Here is a 25,738-nt window from a genome sequence, read left to right as displayed (position 1 = left end):
CTTCTTGAGAGGAAAAAAATGTTCATGGACTATGTACATGTCAAAAATATCCATTCATGCCTCTTTTTTTTTGAACGGAATTTTCTAAAAAAAAGTTCAGTCAGTAGTGTACCTGGAGCTTTATGCTGTGACAGTTATTCTCTACTCACATTCTGTTCTTTGGGAACATTAAGCCAGAGCAGAACTCAATCAGCCTGACTGCCCATGAACAATAGGATCTGTGTGTTTCTTGCTGAAGCCATGGATCAAATGCCTTTCCCCATTTTTTTTTTGTTTGTTTTATTTCATGATATTTGTAAAGCGCTTACTATGTGCCAAGTACTGTTCTAAGTCCTGGGATAGATACATATCAACAAGATCGGACACTTGTGTTCACAGTCTAGAATGGAGAACAGGTATGGGATCTCCATTTTACGGTTGAAGAAACTGAGACACAGAGAAGTGCAGTGTGGCTCAGTGGAAGGAACAAGGGCTTGGGAGTCAGAGATCATGCGTTCTAATCCCGGCTCTGCCACTTATCAGCTGTGTGACTTTGGGCAAGTCACTTAACTTCTCTGGGCCTAAGTTACCTCATCTGTAAAATGGAGATGAAGACTGTGAGCCCCAGGGGGGACAACCTGATTTCCTTGCATCTCCTCAACACCTAGAAGAGGGCTTGGCACATAGTAAGCGCTTAACAAATACCATAATTATTATTAAGTGACTTGTCCAAGGTCACACAGCAAGCCTGGATTCCAACCCAGGTCCTCTGACTTCCAGGCCCATGCTCTTTCCATTAGACCATGCTGCTTCCCATTTTGCTTCTAGCCCAGTTCTCTTTTGGCTGCTGTTCTACTTCCTTTCTGTATCATATGGTCTCACTCATTTAATGACCGTGAATGTCACTAACAAAGTAAAATCAAGATGAAAGCTTTTAAAATGTTAAAGTTATGCCATCTGTCGGTAAGAAATCATCATAATAAAGGATCAAACAAGTAAAGAGAAGGAAACATCAAAGTTTCTTTGATAGTGGGTGCCCTCTTCCGGGCCACGCCGTAGTCCTGACAAAACTCTTAAACCTATTTGTGTTATCTGTAAGAAGGAATTCATATAAAGGAAGCCATGTATGACTCAAAACTTATTTGGCATCCCTCCTTGAAGTTGCTACAGTTTACTAGGATGATTAACCTGCCAAATGCTTGTGGAAGCTTAGTTGGTCTTGTTGGACCCCTGCCATTATTACTGTCTAATTGAATTCCATCAGGCTGCCTTACCTTCCTGTTGCAAAAGGTTGATGAGTAGTATTCATTTCACCATTCATAAGAAGATAAAAGAATGGTGTATCTGCTTAAGAGCGGGTCCCTCCTTCTATTTGGGCTCTGGAGGTGCCCACAGAATTCTTTGAGGAATCATCAGTCAATCAATGGTCAGGATTTATTAAGTGCTTACAGTGTGCAGAGCACTGTATTAAGTGCTCGGGACAGCGCTTAGATTTGGCAGATAAGATTTCTGCCCTCCAGGACCTCTAAGTCTAGTAGGGAAGAGAAACTTTAAAATATCTTTCACATAAGGGAAATGACAGAGTAAGGACGGTACCTAACTGATGTGGGGTGAGAAGAGAGAATCAAAACAGACCCATGTGGATAGGCAATGAAGAAGGTAGGGCAAATATAGTTAGTCATCTGGAATATTTATGGTAATGGCTAAGAATGTAGCACCTAACATCCTGAACTTTCTGTTCTATTAAAACCTCCTGGACCTCTTGTCCATTAAGTTAGTTATCCAGTCCACCAATGAATCGATTGGTATTTCCAGCCTACATAGTTTCCTACAGCAATTAATTCCATGCTTATCTTCTGCTTGAAGTATATTCCTATTTTTGTTTTGAACCTTTCACCACTTTCAACCTTTAGTGCACTTCCTCATGACCTGTTAAGCTCACTGTGGGCAGGGTATGTGTCCATTTATTATTAAACCGTACTCTTCCAAGCCCTTAGTACAGTGTTCTGCACACAATAAGCCCTCAATAAATACAACTGACTGATTTGGTGAACAGTTTTGTTTACCTTGTCCCTTATGCCCTCATGTATGTATGTCCCTCATGTATTTCTGGACTGTAATATATAGCAGTCTTTCCAATTTGAGGATGGCTTGGATGGTGAGATTGACTTGAGTGCATGTGGGACTGGATGAACCAATGCAGGCCCCACAGGCCTAGCCACATTGTGCATGCAAAAAATAGTCCCTTGTGTTGCCATGCTTAATGTTCGCAATACCTGGCATATTTTTTCTTCCTCTGCTTCCTTGTCTCCTGTTCCTTACAGAGCTTGTCTTAGGCTCTGTTTTCCTATATGCTTTATATTTCCCCTGCCTTCCTTGCTCTTTGTTACCCAATTCCCACTCCCGTCAGAGCAGTTGTTTGGGTATAGTGCTGTGACTCACCTTTTTTCTTTTTTTTAACATGTCCTAGCCAGTGTAGCCGTGTTAAAATGGACTTAGATTAGATGTTTGGGCAACTCACATAGCTTCTCTGTGCCTCAGTTTTCTCAACTGTATGATGGGGACTCAGTACCTGTTCTCCCTCCTTTTTAGACTGTGAGTCCCAGGTGGGACAGGTTCTGTTATCTGGCCTGATTAGCTTGTAGATCTACCTCAGTGCTTAGAATGGGGGGGACACATATTAAGCACCTAACAAATACCGTCATTATTAAGACTAAGAAATTTAGTTTGGGTGTTTAGGAAATGCCGTCGACCTAGTTCCTTCATCACTAGCCCTGGTAGTTATAGTAAAAGTTAATAGCCCCAGCTCCACCACTTGCATGCCGTGTGATCTTAGGTAAGGCACTCAACTTCTCTGTGCCTCAGTTTCATCAACTTTAATAATGGGGACTCAATATCTGTTCTCCCTCCTACTTAGATTGTGAGTCCTATATGGGACAGGGACTATGTTTAACCTGAATAATTGTATCTACCCCAGCACTTTCAGCCTAGTGGATACAGCACGAGCCTGGGAGTTAGAAGGAACTTGGTTCTAATTCCCTCTCTGCCACTTTTCTGATGTGAGACCTTGGGCAAGTCGCTTTACTTCTGTTTCTGTTACCTCATCTGGAAAATGGGATTAAGACTATGAGCCCGATGTGGGACGTAGACTGCGTCCAACCTGATCAGCTTTATCTTTGGAGAAGCAGTGTGGCTCAGTGAAAAGAGCGTGGGCTTCGGAATCAGAGGTCATGGGTTCGACTCCCGGCTCTGCCACTTGTCAGCTGTGTGACTGTGGGCAAGTCGCTTCACTTCTCTGTGCCTCAGTTACCTCATCTGTAAAATGGGGATTATCCGTGAGCCTCATGTAGGACAAACTGATTACCCTGTATCTGCCTCAGCGCTTAGAACAGTGCTCTGCACATAGTAAGCACTTAACAGATACCAACATTATTATTATTATTACCCCGGTGCTTAATATAGTGCCTGACACATAGCACTCAACAAATACTATAACAAACAGTGGTTAGCACAGAATAAGAGCTAAACAATTACTGGAATGATGATGATGGAGTAGCAGCAGTTACTTAGTGTCCACCTGGAGCAGTGCATGGCATCAGGGTGGTGGGAAGTAAGAATAACAAGTGGTCTTTTTGCCTTCCCACAAGGAGTTTACACTCCAGTGGAGAAGACAAACAAAAGTATTTGCAACTAGGGTGCTCAAAATTAATCAAGCAAACATACATACACGAGCAGACATATATGCAGGCTAGGCAGGTTTTTAAATGGTATTTATTAAGCCCCTACTATGTTCCAGGTACTGTATTAAGCCCTGGGGTAAATGCAAGTTAATCAACTTGGACTCTGGATTAAGTTCTGGATTAGACACAAGTTAATAAGATTGGAAACAGTCCATGGCCCAAATGGGGCTTACAGTCTTAGTAGAGAACAGATATCGAATCCCCACTTGACAGATTAGGCAACTGAGGCTCAGAGAAGCAAAGTAACTTGCCCAAGGTGTCACAGCAGATGAGTAGAGAAATGGGGATTAGAACCCAGGTCCTCTGACTCCAGGCTCGTGCTCTTTCCACCAGGCCATGCTGCTTCTCAGCTTTCACACCTGAATGCCACTTGAATAATAGTTGGTTTCCCGTTTCTTGGACTGTGATTAGAGTCATCTTAACTCATTTAGCCCTGAAATACAGTTGGAGCCCAGCTTAGTAAGTACTAAGATGCAGTGTGGATTTAGGAACCAAAGATTAACCCAAACCCCTTACCAGGTTTTTTTTTTTAATGGTATTTGTAAGTATTTACTGGTTGTCAAGCCCTGTTCTAAGTGTTAGAGTAGGTAGAATCCATCAGTAATAATGTTGGTATTTGTTAAGCGCTTACTATGTGCCGAGCACTGTTCTAAGCGCTGGGGTAGACACAGGGGAATCAGGTTGTCCCACGTGGGGCTCACAGTCTTCATCCCCATTTTACAGATGAGGTAACTGAGGCACCGAGAAGTTGTGACTTGCCCAAAGTCACACAGCTGACAGGTGGCCGAGCCAGGATTCGAACCCATGACCTCTGACTCCAAAGCCCGTGCTCTTTCTACTGAGCCACGCGGCTTCTTACTGTGTGCAGAGAACAGTACTAAGCTCTTGGGAGTACAATATAACAGAGTTGGTAGACACGTTTCTTGCCCATAACAAGCTTACAATCTACAGGAGGGTAACAGACATTTCTGTAAATAAATTAATTATGGATACATATAATAATGTCAGTATTTGTTAAGCGCTTACTATGTGCAGAGCACTGTTCTAAGTGCTGGGGTAGATCCAGGGTAATCAGGTTGTTCCACGTGAGGCTCACAGTTAATCCCCCTTTTCCAGATGAGGGAACCGAGGCACAGAGAAGTTAAGTGACTTGTCCACAGTCACCCAGCTGACAAGTGGCAGAGGCGGTATTCGAACTCATGACCTCTGACTCCCAGGCCCGGGCTCTTTCCACTCAGCCACGCTGCTTCTCTTATACGCTATGGGGCTGAGGGAAGGGTGAATAAAGGATGCAAGTCCAAGTGCAAGGGTGACCTAGCAGGGAGTGGAAGAAGAGGAAATGAGGAATTAGGGAAAGGCGTCTTGGAGGAGATGTGCTTTTAATAATTCATTCAATAGTATTTATTGAGCGTTTAGTATGTGCAGAGCACTGTACTAAGCGCTTGGAATGAACGAGTCGGCAACAGGTAGAGGCAGTCCCTGCCGATTGACGGGCTTACAAGGCTTGGGAGGTCGGGAGGATGAACGTCTGTTGGATACGAAGAGGGAGGGAATTCCAGTATGAGTGTGAGGAACTGTCCCGTGTTTCTGGCTGGATGTGCAGGCAGTTATAAACAAATGTTGAGGATGATTCCACAGTTTCCACTGTGTTTGAATTTGGTAGGAGGAAGGTGATGACTTGCTCTGGAGTTGATATGGCATTTATTTATTTCATACATCCCTCTCATTCATTCATTTATTCATTCATTTTTTCACTTAGCATCTTGAGTAAAACCAGAAGTGTAATGTACTAATTGTTGAAATGAATTCTTTCCTCTTCCTTCACCTTCATGAACAAAATGATGAGTACTTTAAGAAAAAGTCAACTTCATAACATCATGGAGAGAAATTTTAGCTGAAGGCTTTCTTTTAAGGTCACAACACAAAAATGGTTTTTTTGGAGTATTACAAATATGTGATCCCATCAACCTATATTTTATTACTATCCTTTAGCCACATTATATTTTTAGCTAAAATATGAGCATCTGCATTTCCCACAGGGCTCTAGTCTCTGCATATTTTATTAAGTTATCGCACAGATTCATTTTTTAAAAATTTCAACTTGAACAATTTTTCTGGATAATAAATCGCTTTGCTATTGGGAAGGGAAATCCTTTTGATAAGTATGTTAAATTGTTAAACTGATAGTCCTATACATGCCATTCAGATATCAACAGTCTAAAAGTATTAAGTGGGATTTCAACTGTAAATGATGACTTAATGAATCATGATTGACAACATGAACTGTGAGTCTGTGGAAGCCTCCATGCTCCGAGTAGCATTTTACAAATCCACACCTCTCCCCTTTTCAGGATATCGAATCCCTTACAGGAGGGCTGGATGGTTCTAAAGTAGCTGATCCACCGGTAAGTCCCATTCTTCATCCCAGACACAAAATGTCCTTATTGCTGCGTGAATTACTGTGCCAATTAGATTCTTAGAATAAACTCATAAGCACACAGATTGCTCTGTTCCTACACTGTTTGGTGCCAAAGCAGGTCAATTGTATTTCTTCGTGTTTTATATTCGAAGGAAGCAATACCAAGCAATCTCTATGTGTGTTCTTCTACCAATATGGCCGAAAGAGCTCCTCGATTCACACCCAGACGTTGTTTCAGTAATTGTCACATGAACACTGTCTTTTGGATGTTGTTGTTGACATTCTTTGGGACTGTAGATTAATTTTTTCTCTGATGTGTCTGGTGGATTCTACGAGAAGAAAAAGAGAGATCCTGCCGATTCCACCAAATGCGTTTTAGTTGTTGGCTGGTGAGAAATAGCATATTTACTAGCATGACTGCCCTACTTTTTTGCACAATTTTCTCGACTCCAAAGCAGAGGTGGGCGATTATGCTGGGTTGTTGAAGGATTAAGTCTGTCAAAGGGGAGCAGCAGAAAAAAGAGAAGGCTAAAGAAGGAGGCGGGAAGGAGGGGAGAAGGAAGAGAAAAAGGTAAGGGGGTATTCGAGAGAGTGTCTGTTACTTTTACTGCACCCTTCCAGAGTTGCACACGACAGACGTTCAAAGTATTACAGTAACCCACCTTTCCTTCTCTTCCTACCCCTGAGTCTGCCTGTTTTAAAGATGAAACACCCCTCCTTGGGGTGAATCTGTCTCTAGCGATAATGATAAAAATCAATAATAAGAAGTATGGTATTTATTAAGCGCTTACTAGGTGCCAGGCACTGTACTAAGCACTGAGGTGGATACGACCAAAGCAGTTCAGACACAGTCCCTGACCCACGTGGAGCTCACCATCTCAGTCATCATTTTACCGATGAGGTAACTGAGGCACAGAGAAGTGAAGTGATTTACCCAAGGTCACACAGCAGACGAGTGGCAGAGCTGGGATTAGAACCCATGACCTTCTGACTCCCTGGCCAATTCTCTAGCCACTTTACCATGCTGCCGCATTCTGATCCTTCCCCTACATTGGGGTATGGCACCATCACTGCTTACAATTATTTTGTGTGTGATACAGAACAAAAGTATTCTATTTCCTCCTCAAAAATGGGAGGTCGGGGGGACCTATCTGGTGGAGGCAACTATTCTAGGTCACGCACCCCAGCACTTAATACAGTGTCTGGAACATAGGACGCGCTCAACAAATACCACATTTATTGTCATTATTATGATTACAGTAACCAGAAACCCAACTTGACAATGTCTTGGTCATTCAGTTACTTGACCCTCTTCTCTGCCTCTCTGTTATCTTCACCCTGTCTCCTTCAGGTTCCTGGTGACATCTACTAGTCCCTGTTGTTTACCTGTGACTTTAAACCTATTTAGATTAACCCAGAGATAGGCCTTAACCCTTGATTAGCTCCCCTGGGATTTTAACCCATCCCAATGCTGGCTGCCAGATATCACTGACTCTCCTCTATAATCAGGAACTACCTACCGAGCCTTGGATTGAGGGACATTCCTCCTCTGCCTATCCTAAATCCACACTTCAGTGTACGGGATCAATTTCCAGCCCCTGTAGGGGAGACCGGTAAAGAAATGGCTTTTTTCTCTCCCTTGCTCTTGATCGAACTCTGAGCGACTATCAGGAAATCTGGCTTACCCCATCACCTCCAGCAAATAGACGTTCTCTTCCTCAGAAGACTTCATTACTTCTCAGTGCTTTAATGGATCTGGGCCAACTGGAGGCCCGGGCTACTGAGGAGTTAGCCAGGACTCCCCTTGACAAATCTATGATTTACATCAAGACCAGCCAATATTCCCTGACAAAGGTGAATCCCCAATCAGCTTCTTGTTTAGGTGACTGAGAGTTTTCATTCTAAGTCAGAAACTCAGTCATTTCCCTAAGAAAGGGGTGCTTGGTTGTCCGAGGGTCCTTTTCCATAGAGGTCACCCCCATTCCCATTGTTCTTCCATTGGCCCGGTAGTTGAGGAGTGAGGAATTCTGCACTCAAAGGCTCCTGCTGATGAGTTGTCTGAGCATAAAGAAATCCCTACATGGAGTTCTCATGGTGGAAAAAGGAAGAGCTTGTGTTCTTTAAAAGGATGAGTCCATGAATATGGCTTAAATATCAATGAAATCATTTTTCACAAAGAATAACTGTCAGCCTGGTCATTAAGATTTGCACATATATGTTTCCTGAATCCTCAGTATATGGTTGCTGCCTTTTACTTCTAGTTGCCTGCTTATTAAGGCGATAACGGTATTAGTCTGACAAAGGTATTTGCAACTTTTGCTTATTGGAGTTTGTATCTACTTCCCAGTTGATGCCTGACTTCTGTGACTTAGATTCTATTTTCTACAAATGATTCATTTGAAGTGATTAACTCTCAGCTTTTTTGTTGTCTCTGGGTTGGAACTGCTTATATTGTAGCTACCCCAGCACTTAGTACAGTGCTTGCCACATAATTAAGCACTTAAATAATAATAGCAACAATAATTATGGTATTTGTTGAGGGCTTACTGTGTGCCAGGTACTGTACTATGTGCTGTGGTGGATACAAGTAAGTCAGGTTGGACACGGTCCCTGTCCCTCATGGACCTCACAGTCTCAACCTCCATTTTACAGAGAAGTTAACAGGCACAGAGAAGTGAAGTGATTTCCCCAGGTCACACAGCAGACGAGTTGGCAGAGCCGGGATTAGAGCCGACGGCCTTGCGACTTTCAGGCCCGTGCCCTTGCCATCCACCTTCAGCACTAATATTTATGCGTGTTCATATTTCACCCCCAATATACTGATGTTACTGACCACATCCTTGTTCGTGCTCCTGCTCTACCTACATCATCGACATCTGTTGCCCCATTACTCCCACAGCAGGAATCATGGTTTTGCCCTTTGGTTGTGCTTACCAGAACAGTAAGCACTAAAATACCCTCAACCGATTTGAGTGACAATTAAAGTCAATACAGATCAGTGTAGCCAGAAGGTCCTGCCTGGTTAGAACTTTGCTTATGAACCAATCTTTTAGAAGCATGACCTAGATGACACTGTAGCGTTACTTATAGCCACAGCCAAATTTCTCTTGACCAAAGAGGTCATTTCTTGACACCAAATCCTCACTTTTCTCTTCATCTACTAGTGGAGTTCAATAAAAGTTTTGAATGAGCCCAAGTTCAGTGGTCCTTATATTCAAAATAATATCCAAGTCATCCAGCTAATGAAAATTAGAATATCATGACGAGACCTAGTCCTCCTATCTGTGAAGGCCACTATATTCAGCTCTTGGGTTTTTCATTCATTCATTCAATAGTATTTATTGAGCGCTTACTATGGGCAGAGCACTCTACTAAGCGCTTGGAATGAACAAGTCGGCAACACATAGAGACAGTCCCTGCCGTTTGACGGGCTTACGGTCTAAAATCGGGATTTTATGCAGGTAGCTTCAGACCTGACTTAAACTCCAGGTGTCTGCTGAAATAAGCATCTTTTTTTGCTTTAAAGGACCAGGGTACAGTGTCTGATGATGGGACTTTATTTGATTGCCACAAACAGCCTTCTACCATGGCTACACAATTTTTCATCACCTGTCAACAGGAGCATGATGACCTATTGAAATAGCATCCAACTGTTTTGAGGGGATAGATTCCTGGCAGATGAGAGCAAATCAACCACTAGGCAACCTTTCTACTTGGTTGGACCCATCTTCCTTCATTTGGTTAACACCTGGGAAGAGCTGAGTTGGCTCGGGAAAACCTCTTCTTCTCAAATTCCAGTGAAACAAGGGACACCATTGTCTGGAGCTGGTTCTCAGTCACTCAATGAGTAACCGAAACTGGTGTCCCGATGCAGCCATTTCATGGCCCTGGGGAATTGGAGACGTTTTCTACACCTCTCAACGTATGGGTTGAAAGGAGTGTAAACCCAACTCAAAGGATTTCCCCACAAAGTGTGTAGTCTGGCAGCTCATGCTGTATTGATATTGACAGTCAACAGTCATTATGACTAGCGTACACAACCCGAAAGAAAAACAACAAAATAAGGTATTGATACTGACAAATATTAATAGTCATTGTGATTGGTGTAGAAAACTTGACACTAACCCAAAGAAAAAGCAAAGTGCAACATTGAAATTGACAAATATCAGCAGTCATTATAGCTAGTTTACTCAACTTTACGCTTACCCAAACAAAGACAACAATACAAAAGCCCACAGATTGTTTTCTGTGCCTGGATTGCTGATCTAGTTTAAGAGCTAATGCCCCAAAGTGGTTGGGTTAATTTGAGTTATTGATCACAACACACCAGAGATCACAAGTAGAACTTGGGAAGCAAAAAGACTTAGTAGATAATGAATTTCTTCATATTATATTTTACTGAAACCATGACATTATCTATAGGGCCTCATAATTTGATTCAAGCAGTACAAGATATGGCCTGCCCTTCAAAAGAAGTATAATTTACTTCGGGAAAGGGTATGTGTTAGGGAGATCAGTTGGTTTCCAAGCGTACTTCTGGTGTGAAAGCATCCTTGGGTTTCTATTACTACTAATAATTATGGTATTTGTTAATAACTTATTATTTACTAAGCACCCACTGTATTAAGAGCTGAGGTAGTTATGAGATAACTCGATTGGACACATTACCTGGTGTGTGTGTCATGGGGCTCACATTCTAAGTAGAATAAAATAGGATCTAAATGATAATTATGGTATCTGTTAAGCCTTCCTACGTGGGAGGCGCTGTGATAAGCGCTGAGTTTGCTATAGGCAAAATCGTGTTGGACACAGTCCCTGTCCCACGTGGGGCTCATAGTCTTAATGTTACAGATGAGGTAACTGAGACCCAGAAGTGACTTGCCCAGGGTCACATGGCAGACAAGCGGCAGAGATGGAAGTAGAAACGATGACTTTCTGGCTTCCGGGCCCGTGCCCTGTCCCCTAGACATTCTGCTTCTGCAAAAAGTCCATTTTACAGATGAAGAAACTGAGACCCAGAAGTTGTGACTCGTCCAAGATCCCACAGCAGATCAATGGTGCAGCCAGGCTTGGAACCCGCATCCTGTGACTTCCAGGTCCATGCTCTTTCTCCTAGGACACACTACTTAACTTGAGGAAATACAAAATTTGAGAGTCAATTCCATCCACAGGGGACCTCGACCTACATGGAACCAAATAATAATAATAATAATAATGTTGGTATTTGTTAAGCGCTTACTATGTGCAGAGCACTGTTCTAAGCGCTGGGGTAGACACAGGGGAATCAGGTTGTCCCACGTGGGGCTCACAGTCTTAATCCCCATTTTACAGATGAGGGAACTGAGGCACAGAGAAGTTAAGTGACTTGCCCACAGTCACACAGCTGACAAGTGGCAGAGCTGGGATTCGAACTCATGAGCCCTGACTCCAAAGCCCGTGCTCTTTCCACTGCGCCACGCTGAGCATCAGCTGTCGCTCAGCTCCCTAGACCGTATTAGGGGAGAATTAACTTCAGTTATCTGCCATGTTTTAACATCTTTCGGCCACAGTCATCATGGCATAGTGGATAGAGCATGGCCCTAGGAGTCAGGAGGTTATGGGTTCTAAATCCGACTCTGCCACTTGTCCGTGTGACCTTAGGCATGGCACTTCACTTCTTTGGGCCTCACTTATCTCATTTGTATAATGGGGATTGAGACCGTGAGCCCCATGTGGGACAGGGATTGTGCCAAACCCGATTTGCTTGTATCCACCCCAGCGTTTAGTACAGTGCCTGGGCCATTATTACAGAGAAGCAGCTGTACCCGTGCATTTATTGAGCACCCAATTGAATAGGGGAAGCAGCGTGGCTCAGTGGAAAGAGCCCAGGCTTGGGAGTCAGAAGTCATAGGTTCAAATCCCGGCTCTGCCACTTGGCAGCTGTGTGACTGTGGGCAAGTCACTTCACTTCTCTGGGCCTCAGTTACCTCATCTGTAAAATGGGGATTAAGACTGTGAGCCTCACTTGGGACAACCTGATTACCTTGTATCTACCCCAGCGCTTAGAACAGTGCTCTGCACATAGTAAGCGCTTAACAAATACCAACATTATCATTATTATTAAGTACTTGGAAGATTACAGTGTGACAGTTGTTAAACACACCCCTACCTACAGTGAGTTTCCAGTCTGGAGGAGAGACAGCTCTGTGCTTGTCCTGTTGGGGCAGGACTGGGTTAACCACCCCACGCTAAACTTTAAGTCCTCTATAATAATAATAATGTTGGTATTTGTTAAGCGCTTACTATGTGTAGAGCACTGTTCTAAGCTCTGGGGTAGACACAGGGGAATCAAGTGGGGCTCACAGTCTTAATCCCCATTTTGCAGATGAGATAACTGAGGCACAGAGAAGTGAAGTGACTCGCCCACAGTCACACAGCTGACAAGGGGCAGAGCTGGGAGTCGAACCCGTGACCTCTAACTCCAAAGCCCGTGCTCTTTCCGCTGAGCCACGACACTGAGACTGTTGTGTGTTCACTCTCCCATCCAGCATAGTTCTTGCTTAAGCTCCTAGGTAACGTCCCAAGAATCGGCTGTCAATGTACCGGAAGTAGCGGCATAGCTCAGTGGAAAGAGTCCAGACCTGGAGGTTAGAGGAGCTGGGTTCTAATTCCGGCTCTGCCAGTTACCTGCTGGTGACCTTGGGCAAGTCATTTAGCTTCTGTGTGCTTCAGTTTCTCAACTGAAAAATGGGGATTAAGGACCCATTCTCCTTCCTACTTACTGTGAGCCCCATTGGAGAAGCAGCGTGCCTCAGTGGAAAGAGCACGGGCTTTGGAGTCAGGGCTCCTGAGTTCGAATCCCAGCTCTGCCACTTGTCGGCTGTGTGACTGTGGGCGAGTCACTTCACTTCTCTGTGCCTCAGTTCCCTCATCTGTAAAATGGGGATTAAGACTGTGAGCCCCACGTGGGATAACCTGATTCCCCTATGTCTACCCCAGCGCTTAGAACAGTGCTCGGCACATAGTAAGCGCTTAACAAATACCAACATTATTATTACGTGGGACAGGGACTGGGTCCAACCTGATTAACTTGTATCTACCTCGGGGCTCAGAAGACTGCTTGACAGATAGTAAGTGCTTACCGAATATGCTTTTGGGAAGTTGGTCCTGGCCTCTACCAATGAGTTGGACGACTGGTTGGAGAAAAAAACCATTTGTTCACCTTCCTCCCCCAAAGAGTAGTGCTTTCTCCCTGTGGTAATGTATTTACGCCAGACTTCACATGCACCCCTCTTTATAGAAGAGCCACGTAAAACTATCCATTGTACATTCCCAGAGTATGAAATTCAGAACTGTAAGGCTCCCTTAGCCAGAAGTGAGTAATAACAACACTGCTTAGGGTGTAACTGAAGATGGCTCAGTGGAAAGAGCACAGAACTTTTAAGTTTTTAAGAGAACTAAGAGAAGCTTTTAGTCCCAGCTTCAGCACTAGCCTTCTGTGTGACCTTCGGCAAATCGCTTAATTTATCTGTACCTCAGTTTCCTCACTTCTTAAATGGGGGTAAAATACTTTTTCTCTCTCTTTCTGAGTCTTGTGTGAGATGGGGACTATGTCCAATCTCATTATCGTCTATCATTCATTCGATAGTATTTATTGAGCGCTTACTCTGTGCAGAGCACTGTACTAAGCGCATGGAATGTGCAATCCCAGAGTTTGGCACAGTGCTTGGCCCATAGTAATTATTACCCTCATTATTACTGGTCCTTAATTTAGCCTCATTTACCCCAGTACTACCAACAGCGATGTATTTTTTTTTCTCCCTCTGTATGATTTCTTTTCCCCTGAAAGCCAAGCACCAAAATGTCTTCAGGTCTGGGAAATAAACTACAACTTCACCATTCTGTTTCCCCTTTTAGCCTCTTCTCCTCACGCACATCACCCCACCCCCTGCCCCAGGATTTCTCTATAATTAGGGAGATGTCAGCAGATGTCAGTGAGCCGGCTGCTCTACGAGTGATTGACAGGGAATGTAAGTGGTTCTCCCATCCAGCAAGGCTTGTGCCTCGTGTCAGAAAGGTCTGCAGAAGCAGCGTAGCTCTCTGGAAAGAGCCTGGGCTTGGGAGTCAGAGGTCAGGGGTTCAAATCCCGGCTCTGTCACTTGGCAGCCGTGTGACTGTGGGCGAGTCACTTAACTTCTTGGTGCCTCAGTTACCTCATCTGTAAAATGGGTGAGCCTCATGCGGGACAACCTGATTACCCTGTATCTACCCCAGTGCTTAGAACAGTGCTCTGCACACGGTAAGCACTTGACAAATACCAACGTTATTATTATTATGATATGGGCAAATTAACAAACTCTCCTCCGGTATTTCTTTGAAGTGTCTGTCTTTGCTTCTTTTATGAGCGTTATTCTTTAATTTCAGCCTGTCAGTTTTATTCCAATCTATTCCCAATATCTATTTTATATATATATATATATATATATATATATATATAAAACACTATATTTAGGTCCTACCACTGGTTGACCCTACTGACTCTTAAAGGTGTTGCATCCTATTTCCACACCCTTCCACCCCAATTTAGCCTTGGGGAGACCAACTGAATTTATGACCTTTCCACCATCAGATGAGACTTAAGGACTGGTCCTTGTACGTCACTGTGCCCTGTACTGGGTAGTTTTACTAAGGTGAATCACTCTCCCCTTTTTATGCTAGTGATTTGAACCTGGAACCTTCTTGACGATGTCGTATGGTTTAGTAAGAGCCAATAATCAGAAAGAGAGGGGACTTATGCAAATAAAAGGATCAGTATGAAGAACTTGGAAATACTTTTGGATTTATTTTTTCCCCTTTAAAACCGATTAGACTGTAATAACGATTAGACCGTAAGCCCGTCAAAGGGCAGGGACTGTCTCTGTTGCCGGCTTGTACGTTCCAAGTGCTTAGTACAGTGCTCTGCGCATAGTAAGCGCTCAATAAATATTATTGAATGAATAATGAATCAGTAATATGTACTGTGAGCCCCACGTGGGATGTGGACTGTATCTATTCAGCAATTACTATTTGCCAGGCATTGTTCTAAGCACTGGGGTTGATATAAGAAAGTCAGTTTGGGTACAGTCCGTGTCCCACACAGAGCTCTCACTCTTAATCTCGTTTTTGCCGATGAGGTAACCGCGGCACAGAGAAGCTAAGTGACTTGTCCAAGGTCACACAGCAGACAAGCAGCAGAACTGGGATTAGAACCCAGGTCCTCTGTCTCCCAGGCCCAGTCTCCGTCCACAAGGCAAGACTGTTTCATTCATTCAATCATATTTCTTGAGCATTTGCTCTGTGCAGAACCCTAATAATGATGTTATTTGTTAAGCGCCTAACTATGCACCAGGCACTGTACTAAGCGCTGGGTTGGGTACAAGCAAAGCAAAACAAATAGAGCTCACAGTCCCAATCCCCATTACACAGATAAGGTAACTGCGGCACAGAGAAGTGAAGTGACTTGCCCAAGGCCACACAGCAGACTTGTGGCAGAGCTGGGATTAGAACCCATGACCTTCTAACTCCCAGGCCCTTGCTCTATCCACTACACCGTGCTGCTTCTCATATACTAAGCGCTTGGGAAAGTACAATGCAACAATAAAGAGTGACATTCCCTGCCCACAACAAGCTCACAGTCCAGAAGGGGGAGACAGAATATTAATAGAAATAATTTACAAATAAGGACGTAAATTCTGTGGGGCTGGGAGGGGGGAAGAGCAAAGGGAGCAAGTCAGGCTGGTGCAGAAAAGAATGGGAGATGAGGAAAAGTGGGGCTCAGTCTGGCAAGGCCACTGCTTCCACTAGCGCTTGAGCTTCTGGGAAGTGTAAGCATATTTTTGAACATCAATAATGAATTATGACCTGTATTAATGCTAAATTTATAGTAATGCAGTTCCATCCAGTCTTATCTTCCAAAGCTATCTAGAATGTTTTAGGAAGGACACAACATCAAGTATAATTATTCCCATTCTAGCAGGAATGAGTTAAAGGTGAAACAAGTTTTCCAGATAATACTAAATTGTGGAAAGAAATCTAATTGGCTCTGTGTTTTTCCTCCTTGGGCACTTGGACTCTTACTTGGAACTTGCAGTCACTGTCTTCCATTTCTTTGAGACAGCGTGGCTCAGTGGAAAGAGCACGGGCATGGGAGTCAGAGGTCGTGGGTTCGAATCCTGGATCTGCCACTTGTCAGCGGTGTGACTTTGGGCAAGTCACTTAACTTCTCCGTGCCTCAGTTACCTCATCTGTAAAATGGGGATTAAGACTGTGAGCCTCATGTGGGACATCCTGATTACCCTGTATCTAACCCCAGCGCTTAGAACAGTTCTCTGCACATAGTAAGCGCTTAACACATACCAACATTATTATTATTGTTATTTGAAATCTAAACTCTTATTGAGAAACTTTTGTTGTAGGCCTTCACATGCGATTGTAGGTGCTTCACTCTTTTTCTGATGGCACTTTATTTTCTCATAGCAATGAGATTGTTCTGAGAGAAAATTTCTCTCAAGCTATCTTTCGTAACCTCGGTCTTGGAGATGAAATATGTATACATTTCAGAAGCTTTGTAGCTGACACATTACAGCCATTTGATATTAAAGTAAGTGATGCAGAGAGTCCATTGTCTTCAGTTTTCATGGTAAACTGGGTTTTTAGAGGAATTTAATATTTCTGGGTGGGTTTCACTGCACATAGATGCTTGTGCTTTCTGTATGCCGTGAAGAATAACACTACAAAGTGAGGATGATAGGAGGAAGAAGAGAATATGGCCTTATGTGTATATAGAAATGAGGAGAAAGTCAAGGTAGACCACCCAAACTGAAATGACGTAAATTATATTCTTACGAAAAACCTTCTTTTTTGTTTATTGTAATTATTGTGTTAAAGATTCTTTCTATGAGGTTAGAAGCCTCTCTTTCCCATAATTAAAATCCATGGTAAAAGTGATAAAATGAACTGTCTATGAGTTTTAGATTTGTAAAGTTCAAAGTCCAGTGATTTTGCCTCATTGTATGGGCTACAAAGTATCGTTGAATACTTGAGGAACGATTGATTCCAGTGAAAACTGTCAAAATAGTTAAGTCTTCATTTAAAGCTCTCAGTGGAGAATAATTTGCATTTTTGCTAAAGGATAAATTTGAAGGATCCTCACCCCTGCTTTATGAAACATTCCCAAACATTTGGTATTTAAATGTGAGTTTAAAATTTTGGATTAGCGAAACTAGAAAATGGTAAATTGGGAATCAGGAGTTTTAAATCAGCAGATTAAATTTTCATTCTTTGCCCTTGATAAATCCAAATTGATTAGGGAAATATATTTGAAAGGAATATTTTAAAATTTAGGTTTAAATGCCTTAAAATTATTTTACAAACCTCTCCTTGGGAGAAATATTGACATTAATGAATTAGATTCAAGTTTTATGATATTCCAAATATTGAGCCTGTATCTGTAAAGTTACAAAATAAGATGCTAAATTATAAGCTGTTGAGAATTGTTAGATGTTTCATATCAGAATGAAATTTATGGAATAGTCTCCAATGCCCAGAGAGAATGCTGAAATATTTGAGGATGATGATTTTGTCTCCCTCCGGAGTGATTTTGAGACTTCAGGGTTGAGAGTTGCTCAGATGAACTGATTGTAGGGCTAGAAGCTAGCACAGTTCCACTAACTCAGCTTTCACACTAGCCAGTTTCCCCTGGGCCGTGGAGTGTTCAGTGATTAGGTGTTTGGGTTGCAGAATTTACCAAGTGTCGGTGTGATGTGCACCCACCTGAACCAGCTAGAAACAAAACTGGGAAAATTGAACACAGAGCAGTGTTCTTTCCACTGGACCAGTAATATTGTGTACTGTGTACCAGAGCTCAGTACAGTGCCTGGCTCATAGTAAGCACTTAAATACCATCATTATTATTATTATTATGTAAAGTATTGAACGCTAAATAGAGTGGACAAGAGCATTAGACTCTTCTGGTGGGGATAGTCAGTCATCAGTTTTCACAAATGAGATATAGATCAAAGGAAATGAACCCTCTTCTCTCCACTGCCTGATGCTTATAGTGGAATTCTGACTCTGGTCAGTCTTCTATTTTCCAAAGTGGTACACTCTCAACTAGATTGCTATACTCCAAGGGAATTGGAGTAAATGACATCTTTTTCACTGAAAGAGTTAATGTACTTCCCTGAGCAGAACTTCATGTTCTGCCCTGAGTGATGTGGCCACTTGAGGGAATTTAGCTCAGTGGTTCTGACATTTAAAATCGTAGGCTGGCATTTCTATTTTATTGCGTCAATTACTAGTGCCCGGGATAATGTGGCACGCCGATTCCCTGAACGAGTTTCTGTGGTTTCCACAGGAATATGTTACATTCAAGGTCTAGTCTAGACCGAGGTGATCACAGTGTCTACTTCCCCTGCTAGATTGGCAACTCCTTGGCTCTGTCCTAAGGGCTTGTACTGGGCTCAGAAAATATGATCGATCGATTGATGGGAGGCAACACAGGATTAGAGACTACAAGCCGATTAGATCAAAACACAGGGAGGGCAGAGTGAGAAAGAGAAGATAAAAAGAGAACAGAGAAGAGGGAATCCACATAGGGAAGGAAGAGAGAGGGGGGAAAAGAGCAGGGACAAAGGGATTAAATACATAAGGGGAAGAGCGGGAGAAAGGGAAAGAGTGTAGTCAATCAATTGTATTTATTTACTGTGTGCAGAGCACTGTACTAAGAGCTTGAGAGAGTCCAGTACAACAATGAACAGACAAATTCCCTGCCCATAATGAGCTTACATTCTAGAGACGGGAATAAGGAAATGAAAAGAGGAATAAGGAAGGCAATTTCCTTAACTACTTGCTACTGTCACTTCAGTAGTTGGAATTATTAATAATAATAATGATGATGATGGAATTTGTTAAGCACTTACTATGTGTCAAGCACCATTCTACGTGCTGGGGGAGATACAAGGTAATTAGATGTTCCACGCAGTGCGTGCCTGGTTAAACTGCCCCTATATCCAAGAGGTGCACCGGTTTCTGAAAGAGGTTTCTGAGATGGCCAAAAATAGGTCATTCTGGTGGGACTATTTTTTTTCCTCCCCATAGCATCTTTAGGACTTTCTAGTAATATGGATAGAAAAAAATCTTCCGTTATTAACAATAAATAGGTCAGTAAATAAAATGACTACAAAGTCTTCATTAAAAATCTATCGCTGGTATTTGAGGACTTACTGTGTGCAAAGCACTGTACTTATCACTTCGGAGGGTGCAGTGTAACGGAGTTGGTAGAAATGTTCTCTGCCCTCAATGTGAAGCATTGCCCACAGCAGACCTGGGAATCAGAGGACCTGGGTTCTAATCCCGACTCTGAATGCTTGCCGTGTGACCTTTGACAAGTCACTTAAGTTTACTGAGCCTCATTTCTCTTGTTTTCCCTCCTACTTAAATTGTGAGCCCCATGTGGGACAGGGACTGTATCCAACCTAATTAACTTGTCTCTACCCCAGTGCTGACAATACTGACACTTAGTAAGCACTGAAGAGATACCATAAAAACTAAACAAAAAGTGATTATCGCCCAGAGGGATCTTATTTTTCAAAGTAAATCATTTTTGGTAGGTCTAAATAGCCATGATGTAAAATAGCTTTTTTACCTTCGGAGAGCTTAGAGTGAACCATTATGTATTTAAAAATCCTATTGAATTAATGTTCTTTGAGGTACCCAAATAATTTTGTACAGTGAAAAGTGCTTTTTTTTTTTTTCAATCTATGCAATTTTATGTTGATCCTGTTCTTAGTTCACCACAGTGGAAAGAAGCATCTGTTAAACGTTCTCGTGCTTTCAGATGCAGGAAGAAGTATTCCAAAAGAAATTTCAGGTTACTCTTTCTCCTAACATCAAGTCCATTTAGAGCAGATATGTCAAAATCACATCCTGTAGGTTACAAGACACACGGCTAGCCTATGTCCAGAAAAAAACAGCAGATTGGCAGCAGTAGGTTGAAAAATCAATCAGTGGTACTTATTGAGCACTTACTATTGTGGGGACACTGTACTAAGCATTTGGGAGAGTACATCAGAGTTGGTAGGTACATTCTCTGACCACAAAGAGAAGAAGAATGGCTTAGTGGAGAGAGCACAAGCCTGGGAGTTTGAGAACCTGGGTTCTAATACGGACTTTGCCGCTTGTCTGCTGTGTGACCTTGGGCAAGTCACTTCACCTCTCTGTGCCTCAGTTAAATCATCTGTAAAATGGGAGTTAAGGCTGTGAGCCCCATGTGGGACATGGACTGTGTCCAACCTGATTATCTTGCATCTACCTCAGTGATTAGCACAGTGTTTGGCACATTGTAAGCACTTAAAATTTTTTAAAAAGTAGAAAAATAAAATAACCCAAGAGTGTACTTGTGGCTGGAAGGGTCAGTCGCTGGCTGGGTCTGCTTTGGCTTAGTGGAAAGAGCACAGGCTTGGGAATCAGAGGATGTGAGTTCTAAGCTTAGCTCTGCCAGTCATCTGTTATCTGACCTTGGGTAGCCCCTTAACTTCTCTGTGCCTCAGTTACTTCATCTATAAAATGGGGATTAAGACTGTGAGCCCCACGTGAGACAACCTGATTACCTCATATCTATCTCAGCTCTTAGAACAGTGCTTGGCACATATGAAGTGCTAGACCTTAACCAGACTGCTCTCTGATCTCCCTTCCTCCTCTCTCTCCCCGCTCCAGTCTATTCTTCACTCCGCTGGCCGGCTCAACTTCCTGCAGAAACGCTCCGGGCCTGTCACTCCCCTTCTTAAAAACCTCCAGTGGTTGCCTATCCTCCTCCGCACGAAACAAAAACTTCTCACTCTAGGCTTCAAGGCTCTCCATCACCTTGCCCCCTCCTACCTCTCCTCCTTTCTCTCTTTCCACTGCCCACCCCGCACGCTCCGCTCCTCTGCCGCCCACCTCCTCGCCACCCCTCGGTCTCGCCTATGCTGCCGTCGACCCCTGGGCCGCATCCTCCCGCGGTCCTGGAACGCCCTCCCTCCTCACCTCTGCCAAACTCATTCTCTTCCCCTCTTCAAAACCCTATTTACAGCTCACCTCCTCCAAGTGGCCTTCCCAGACTGAGCTCCTCTTCTCCCTTTACTCCCTCTATGCCCCCCCTTCACCTCTCCACAGCTAAACCCTCTTTTCCCCCCATTTCCCTCTGCTTCTCCCCCTCTCCCTTCCCATCCCCTCAGCACTGTACTCGTCTGCTCGACTGTATATATTTTCATTACCCTCTTTATTTTTTAATGAGATGTACATCGCCTTGATTCTATTTATTTGCTATTGTTTTAATGAGATGTTCATCCCCTCGATTCTATTTATTGCTATTGTTCTTGTCTGTCCGTCCCCCCCGATTAGACCGTAAGCCCGTCCAAGGGCAGGGACTGTCTCTATCTGTTACCGATTTGTCCATTCCAAGCGCTTAGTACAGTGCTCTGCACATAGTAAGTGCTCAGTAAATACTATTGAAGAAGAAGAAACTAGTATAATTATGATCATTGCTATGTTGTACTCTCCCTAGCTCTTTGTACAGTGCTCTGCACACAGGAAGCGCTCAATAAATACAATTGACTGACAGACTAACTAGTCTTTCTGACACGCTGAGACTTGGGTCGGGCTAGTAGATGTTTTTCAGATTTGGGAATGGCAGAGCACTGGGAGACAGTTTCGGGTGTGCGACATGGAGTACTCAGGCAGGGCTCTCCACTAGGCTAAGAACCCACTTGGGTCTGCTCACAGTGTTCTAGATACATGCACTTCATGTGCTCTGGCTGGACTCAAGAGCCGAAACGGGGCCTTTTCCAGGCTGGCCCATAGCTGGGACTGAGCCAGTGTCACCTAATAATCATACTTAATAATTAAAATTATAATTATGGTACCTGTTAAGTGCTTACTAAGGGTCAAGCACTGTCTAAGCACCGGGGTAGTTATCCACAGTGCCTGGCATATACTAAGCCCTTGCCAAATATCACAATTATTATTAATATAACAGAGTTGGTGGACGTGTTCCCTGTCCACAACAAGCTTACCTGGTGACATCTGAGCACACCTCTCAGAGAGCTAAAGAATTACCCAAGCTGAATTGCCTTCTCTGTTAGGGAAGAGGGATAGGGGACTTATTCTTCAGCCTGCATTTCTGCCAGAATATTGTATCATACTCGAGAGCTACAAGGAAAGAATTCCACTTATTGGACCATAGCTAAAAATATCCATGAAAAAAATGCTCAATCATGTATTTGTAGTTTAATAGGAATCATTTTTCATTTCATGTTTTAATTAGTTAAATACTCTTTGAGATTTACTGGAGATAGTGTATGTATTTAGGCAGTTCTGGATTCTATTTAATGTATTCAATTATATTAATGATTTCTTTTGAGATAATATATCTTCTGCAGGTTGTTGAATCATTTCAAATTTCCTCTGCACATTAGCGATTAATTATACTAGGACTGAAGAATTTTAGGAGAAATCAGAGGCAGTCCACATTTTTCATGTGATATGATATTTCTGTCTCCTTTAAAAATATTTTTTTCTGATCTTTTCCTTGGCGGTGGAATTGGTAACAGCTAATTTGATATTCTAGCTAGCAGGGCAACTTTTACTCCATGCTTCATCTGTTCTACTCTTCTACCTCCTTTATCTCCCCTCCTCTCTTTCCCCCATCCTGCTTCTCCCTTCGCTTTTTTTTCTTGTGGGATTTAAGTGCATACTATCTGTCAAATACTGTTCTAAGCTCTGAGGTAGGTACAAGTTAATCAGGTTGAACATACTCCCTCGCCCTCATGGGGCTCATAGTCTGAGTAGGAGAGAACAAGTATTGAATCCCCATTTTTCAGTTTGAGGAAACTGAGGAACAGAGAAGTTAAGTGACTTGCTCAAGGTCACCCAGCAGGCAAACTGTGGGTGGAGCTGAGATTAGAACCCTGGTCCTCTGACTTGTAGGCCCATGAGTTATTCATTCATTCATTCATTCAAGAGTATTTATTGAGCGCTTACTATGTGCAGAGCACTGTACTAAGCTCTCGGAATGGACAAATCGGCAACAGAGACGGTCCCTGCCCATTGGCGGGTTTACAGCCTAATCGGGGGAGATAGTCAAAAACAATAGCAATAAGTAGAATCAAGGGGATGTACATCTCATTAACAAAATAAATAGGGTAATAAAAGTTATGTACTAGGCCACACTGTTACAGTGTATTCCCTCATGGCTCCTCTCATCTGCTGAGTTGGCCCGCACCTAGGCTTGTTGTGGGCAGGGAATGCGTCTGTTTACTGTTATATTATACTCTACCAAGCGCTTAGTAATAATAATAATAAAGTTGGTATTTGTTAAGCGCTTACTATGTGCAGAGCACTGTTCTAAGTGCTCGGGTAGATACAAGGTCATCAGATTGTCCCACATGAGGCTCACAGTCTTCATCCCCATTTTACAGATGAGGTAACTGGGGCCCGGAGAGGTGAAGTGACTTGCCCACAGTCACACAGCTGACAAGTGGCAGATCCGGGATTTGAACCCATGACCTCTGACTCCCAAGCCCGTGCTCTTTCCACTGAGCCACGCTGCTTCAACAGTGCTCTACCCACAGTAGGAGCATAATAAATATGATTGAATGAATGGTCTTTTTTTAATGGCCTGCTGCTGCCCTTGAAGGGGTCGACAGGCTAGACCCTCAAATATCATGTTTGTCATCCAGATCATTTCATTTGATCACCTTACCAATGGAGTAAGGTAGTGTTTTATGTTAGATCCTGTCTTGCTCAACTTACTCTCCAGTTCTCCCAGAAACTCTGGCAATTTAGCAAATAAAGAGGGGTGAAGAAAGTCCTTGAATCAGGCAGCTAGGATTGCCTCTAAGCCGCTGACTCTGTTCTAAAACAGAGACAGGAGTCTGCCACCCGTTTTATACCAACCAACTCATGGGGCTGGATCTTGGCCACCATTGATTTGCAGAAGCAACCTTTATGCCCTTGGCAGCTCCTTCCTGGCTCAGAAGCTCCGGCAGATTCATTCATTCAATAGTATTTATTGAGCGCTAACTATGTCCTTGGAATGTACGATTCGGCAACAGATAGAGACAATCCCCGCCCGATGACGGCCTCACAGTCTAATCGGGGGGAGACGGACGGCAGAGCAAAACAGAGCGAAACAAAAACAAGACAATATCATCAAGATAAATAGAATCAAGGGGATGTACACCTCATTAACAAAATAAATAGGGTAATAAAAAAAATATACATATGAGCACAGTGCTGAGGAGAGGGAAAGGGGGCTTAGCTGAGGGAAGGGGGAGGGGGAGGAGCAGAGGGTGGAGGGGGAGCGTAGGGAGCAGAGGGAAAAGGGGTAGCTCAGTCTGGGAAGGCCTCTTGGAGGAGGTGAGCTCTCAGTAGGGCTTTGAAGAGGGGAAGAGATTAGTTTGGCAGAGGTGAGGAGGGAGGCATTCCAGGACGGCGGTAGGACGTGGGCCAGAGGTCGACGGCGGGTTAGGCGTGAATGGAGGACGGTGAGGAGGTGAGTGGCAGAGGAGCCGAGTGTACGGGCCGGGCGGTAGAAAGAGAGAAGAGAGGTGATGTAGGAGGGAGCAAGGTGATGGAGAGCCTTGAAGCCAAGAGTGAGGAGTTTTTGTTTCGCACGGAGGTTGATGGGCGACCACTGGAGGATTTTAAGCAGGGGAGTGACGTGCCCAGAGCGTTTCTGTAGGAAGATGATCCGGGCAGTGGAAAGAAGAATAGACTGGAGTAGGGAGAGACAGGAGGAAGGGAGATCAGAGAGAAGGCTGACACAATAATCCAGCCGGGATATAGAGTAGGTCACACCTCGTGTGCCACTGCTCTCCGGGTTGTACTATGTTAGCACTAGTGAATGCATAGGCGGCAGGCCCAGAATGAGGGACTGAAACTGAGAAGCAGCGTGGCCTAGTGGCAAGTGCACAGGCCTGGGAGTTAGAAAGACCTAGGTTCTGATGCTGCTTCTACCACGTATCTGCCGTGTGACCTTGGTCAAATCACTTCTCGGTGTCTCAGTTCCCTCATCTGTAAAATGGGGATTAAAACTGAGAGACCCATTTGGGTCAAGGACTGTGTCCAACCTGATTATCTTGTGGCCTAGTTGACAGAGCACAGGCCTGGGAGTCGGAAGGACCTGGGTTCTAGTCTCGGATCCGCCACGTCTGCTGTGTGACCTTGGGCAAGTCACTTAACTTCTCTGTACCTCAGTTCCCTCATCTGTAAAATGGGGATTAAGACTGTGAGCCTTGGGACAGGGACTGTGTCCAACCCAATAATCTTGTATCCACCCCAGAGCTTAGAACAGTGCCTGGCACATAGTAAGGGCTTAACAAACACCATGATTAATACGATCCCAGCGCTCAGTACAGTGTCTGGCACATAGAAATCTTTTAACAAATTCTACTAAAAATCCAAAAAACACGGCAGATAATATGCAGGAGCTTGCAGCTTTCAAACTCTCTCACCCCACTTTTTATTATGACAGCCAGCCTGGGGGAGGTGTATAAAGCATGATAACTTGTCTACCAGTCAAAATATTCACCCACCCCAGGTC

General features: G+C 43.6%; 1 protein-coding gene across 1 annotated transcript in view; it reads left to right on the top strand.

Moving 5' to 3' along the window:
* Window positions 1-25,738, top strand: part of PPFIA2 (PTPRF interacting protein alpha 2) — a 422,696-nt gene that overhangs the window by 77,257 nt on the left and 319,701 nt on the right. The window contains exon 3 of the mRNA XM_029079000.2: window positions 6,071-6,124. Coding sequence (XP_028934833.1) covers window positions 6,071-6,124 — 54 coding nt within the window. The remainder of the gene's footprint in view (window positions 1-6,070; window positions 6,125-25,738) is intronic.

Source organism: Ornithorhynchus anatinus, chromosome 14 (assembly GCF_004115215.2).
Source record: "Ornithorhynchus anatinus isolate Pmale09 chromosome 14, mOrnAna1.pri.v4, whole genome shotgun sequence".
In the NCBI taxonomy this organism is placed as follows: domain Eukaryota; kingdom Metazoa; phylum Chordata; class Mammalia; order Monotremata; family Ornithorhynchidae; genus Ornithorhynchus; species Ornithorhynchus anatinus.
The sequence above is the reverse complement of the archived record's forward strand: the minus strand, read 5'-3'. Positions and strand labels throughout refer to the sequence as shown.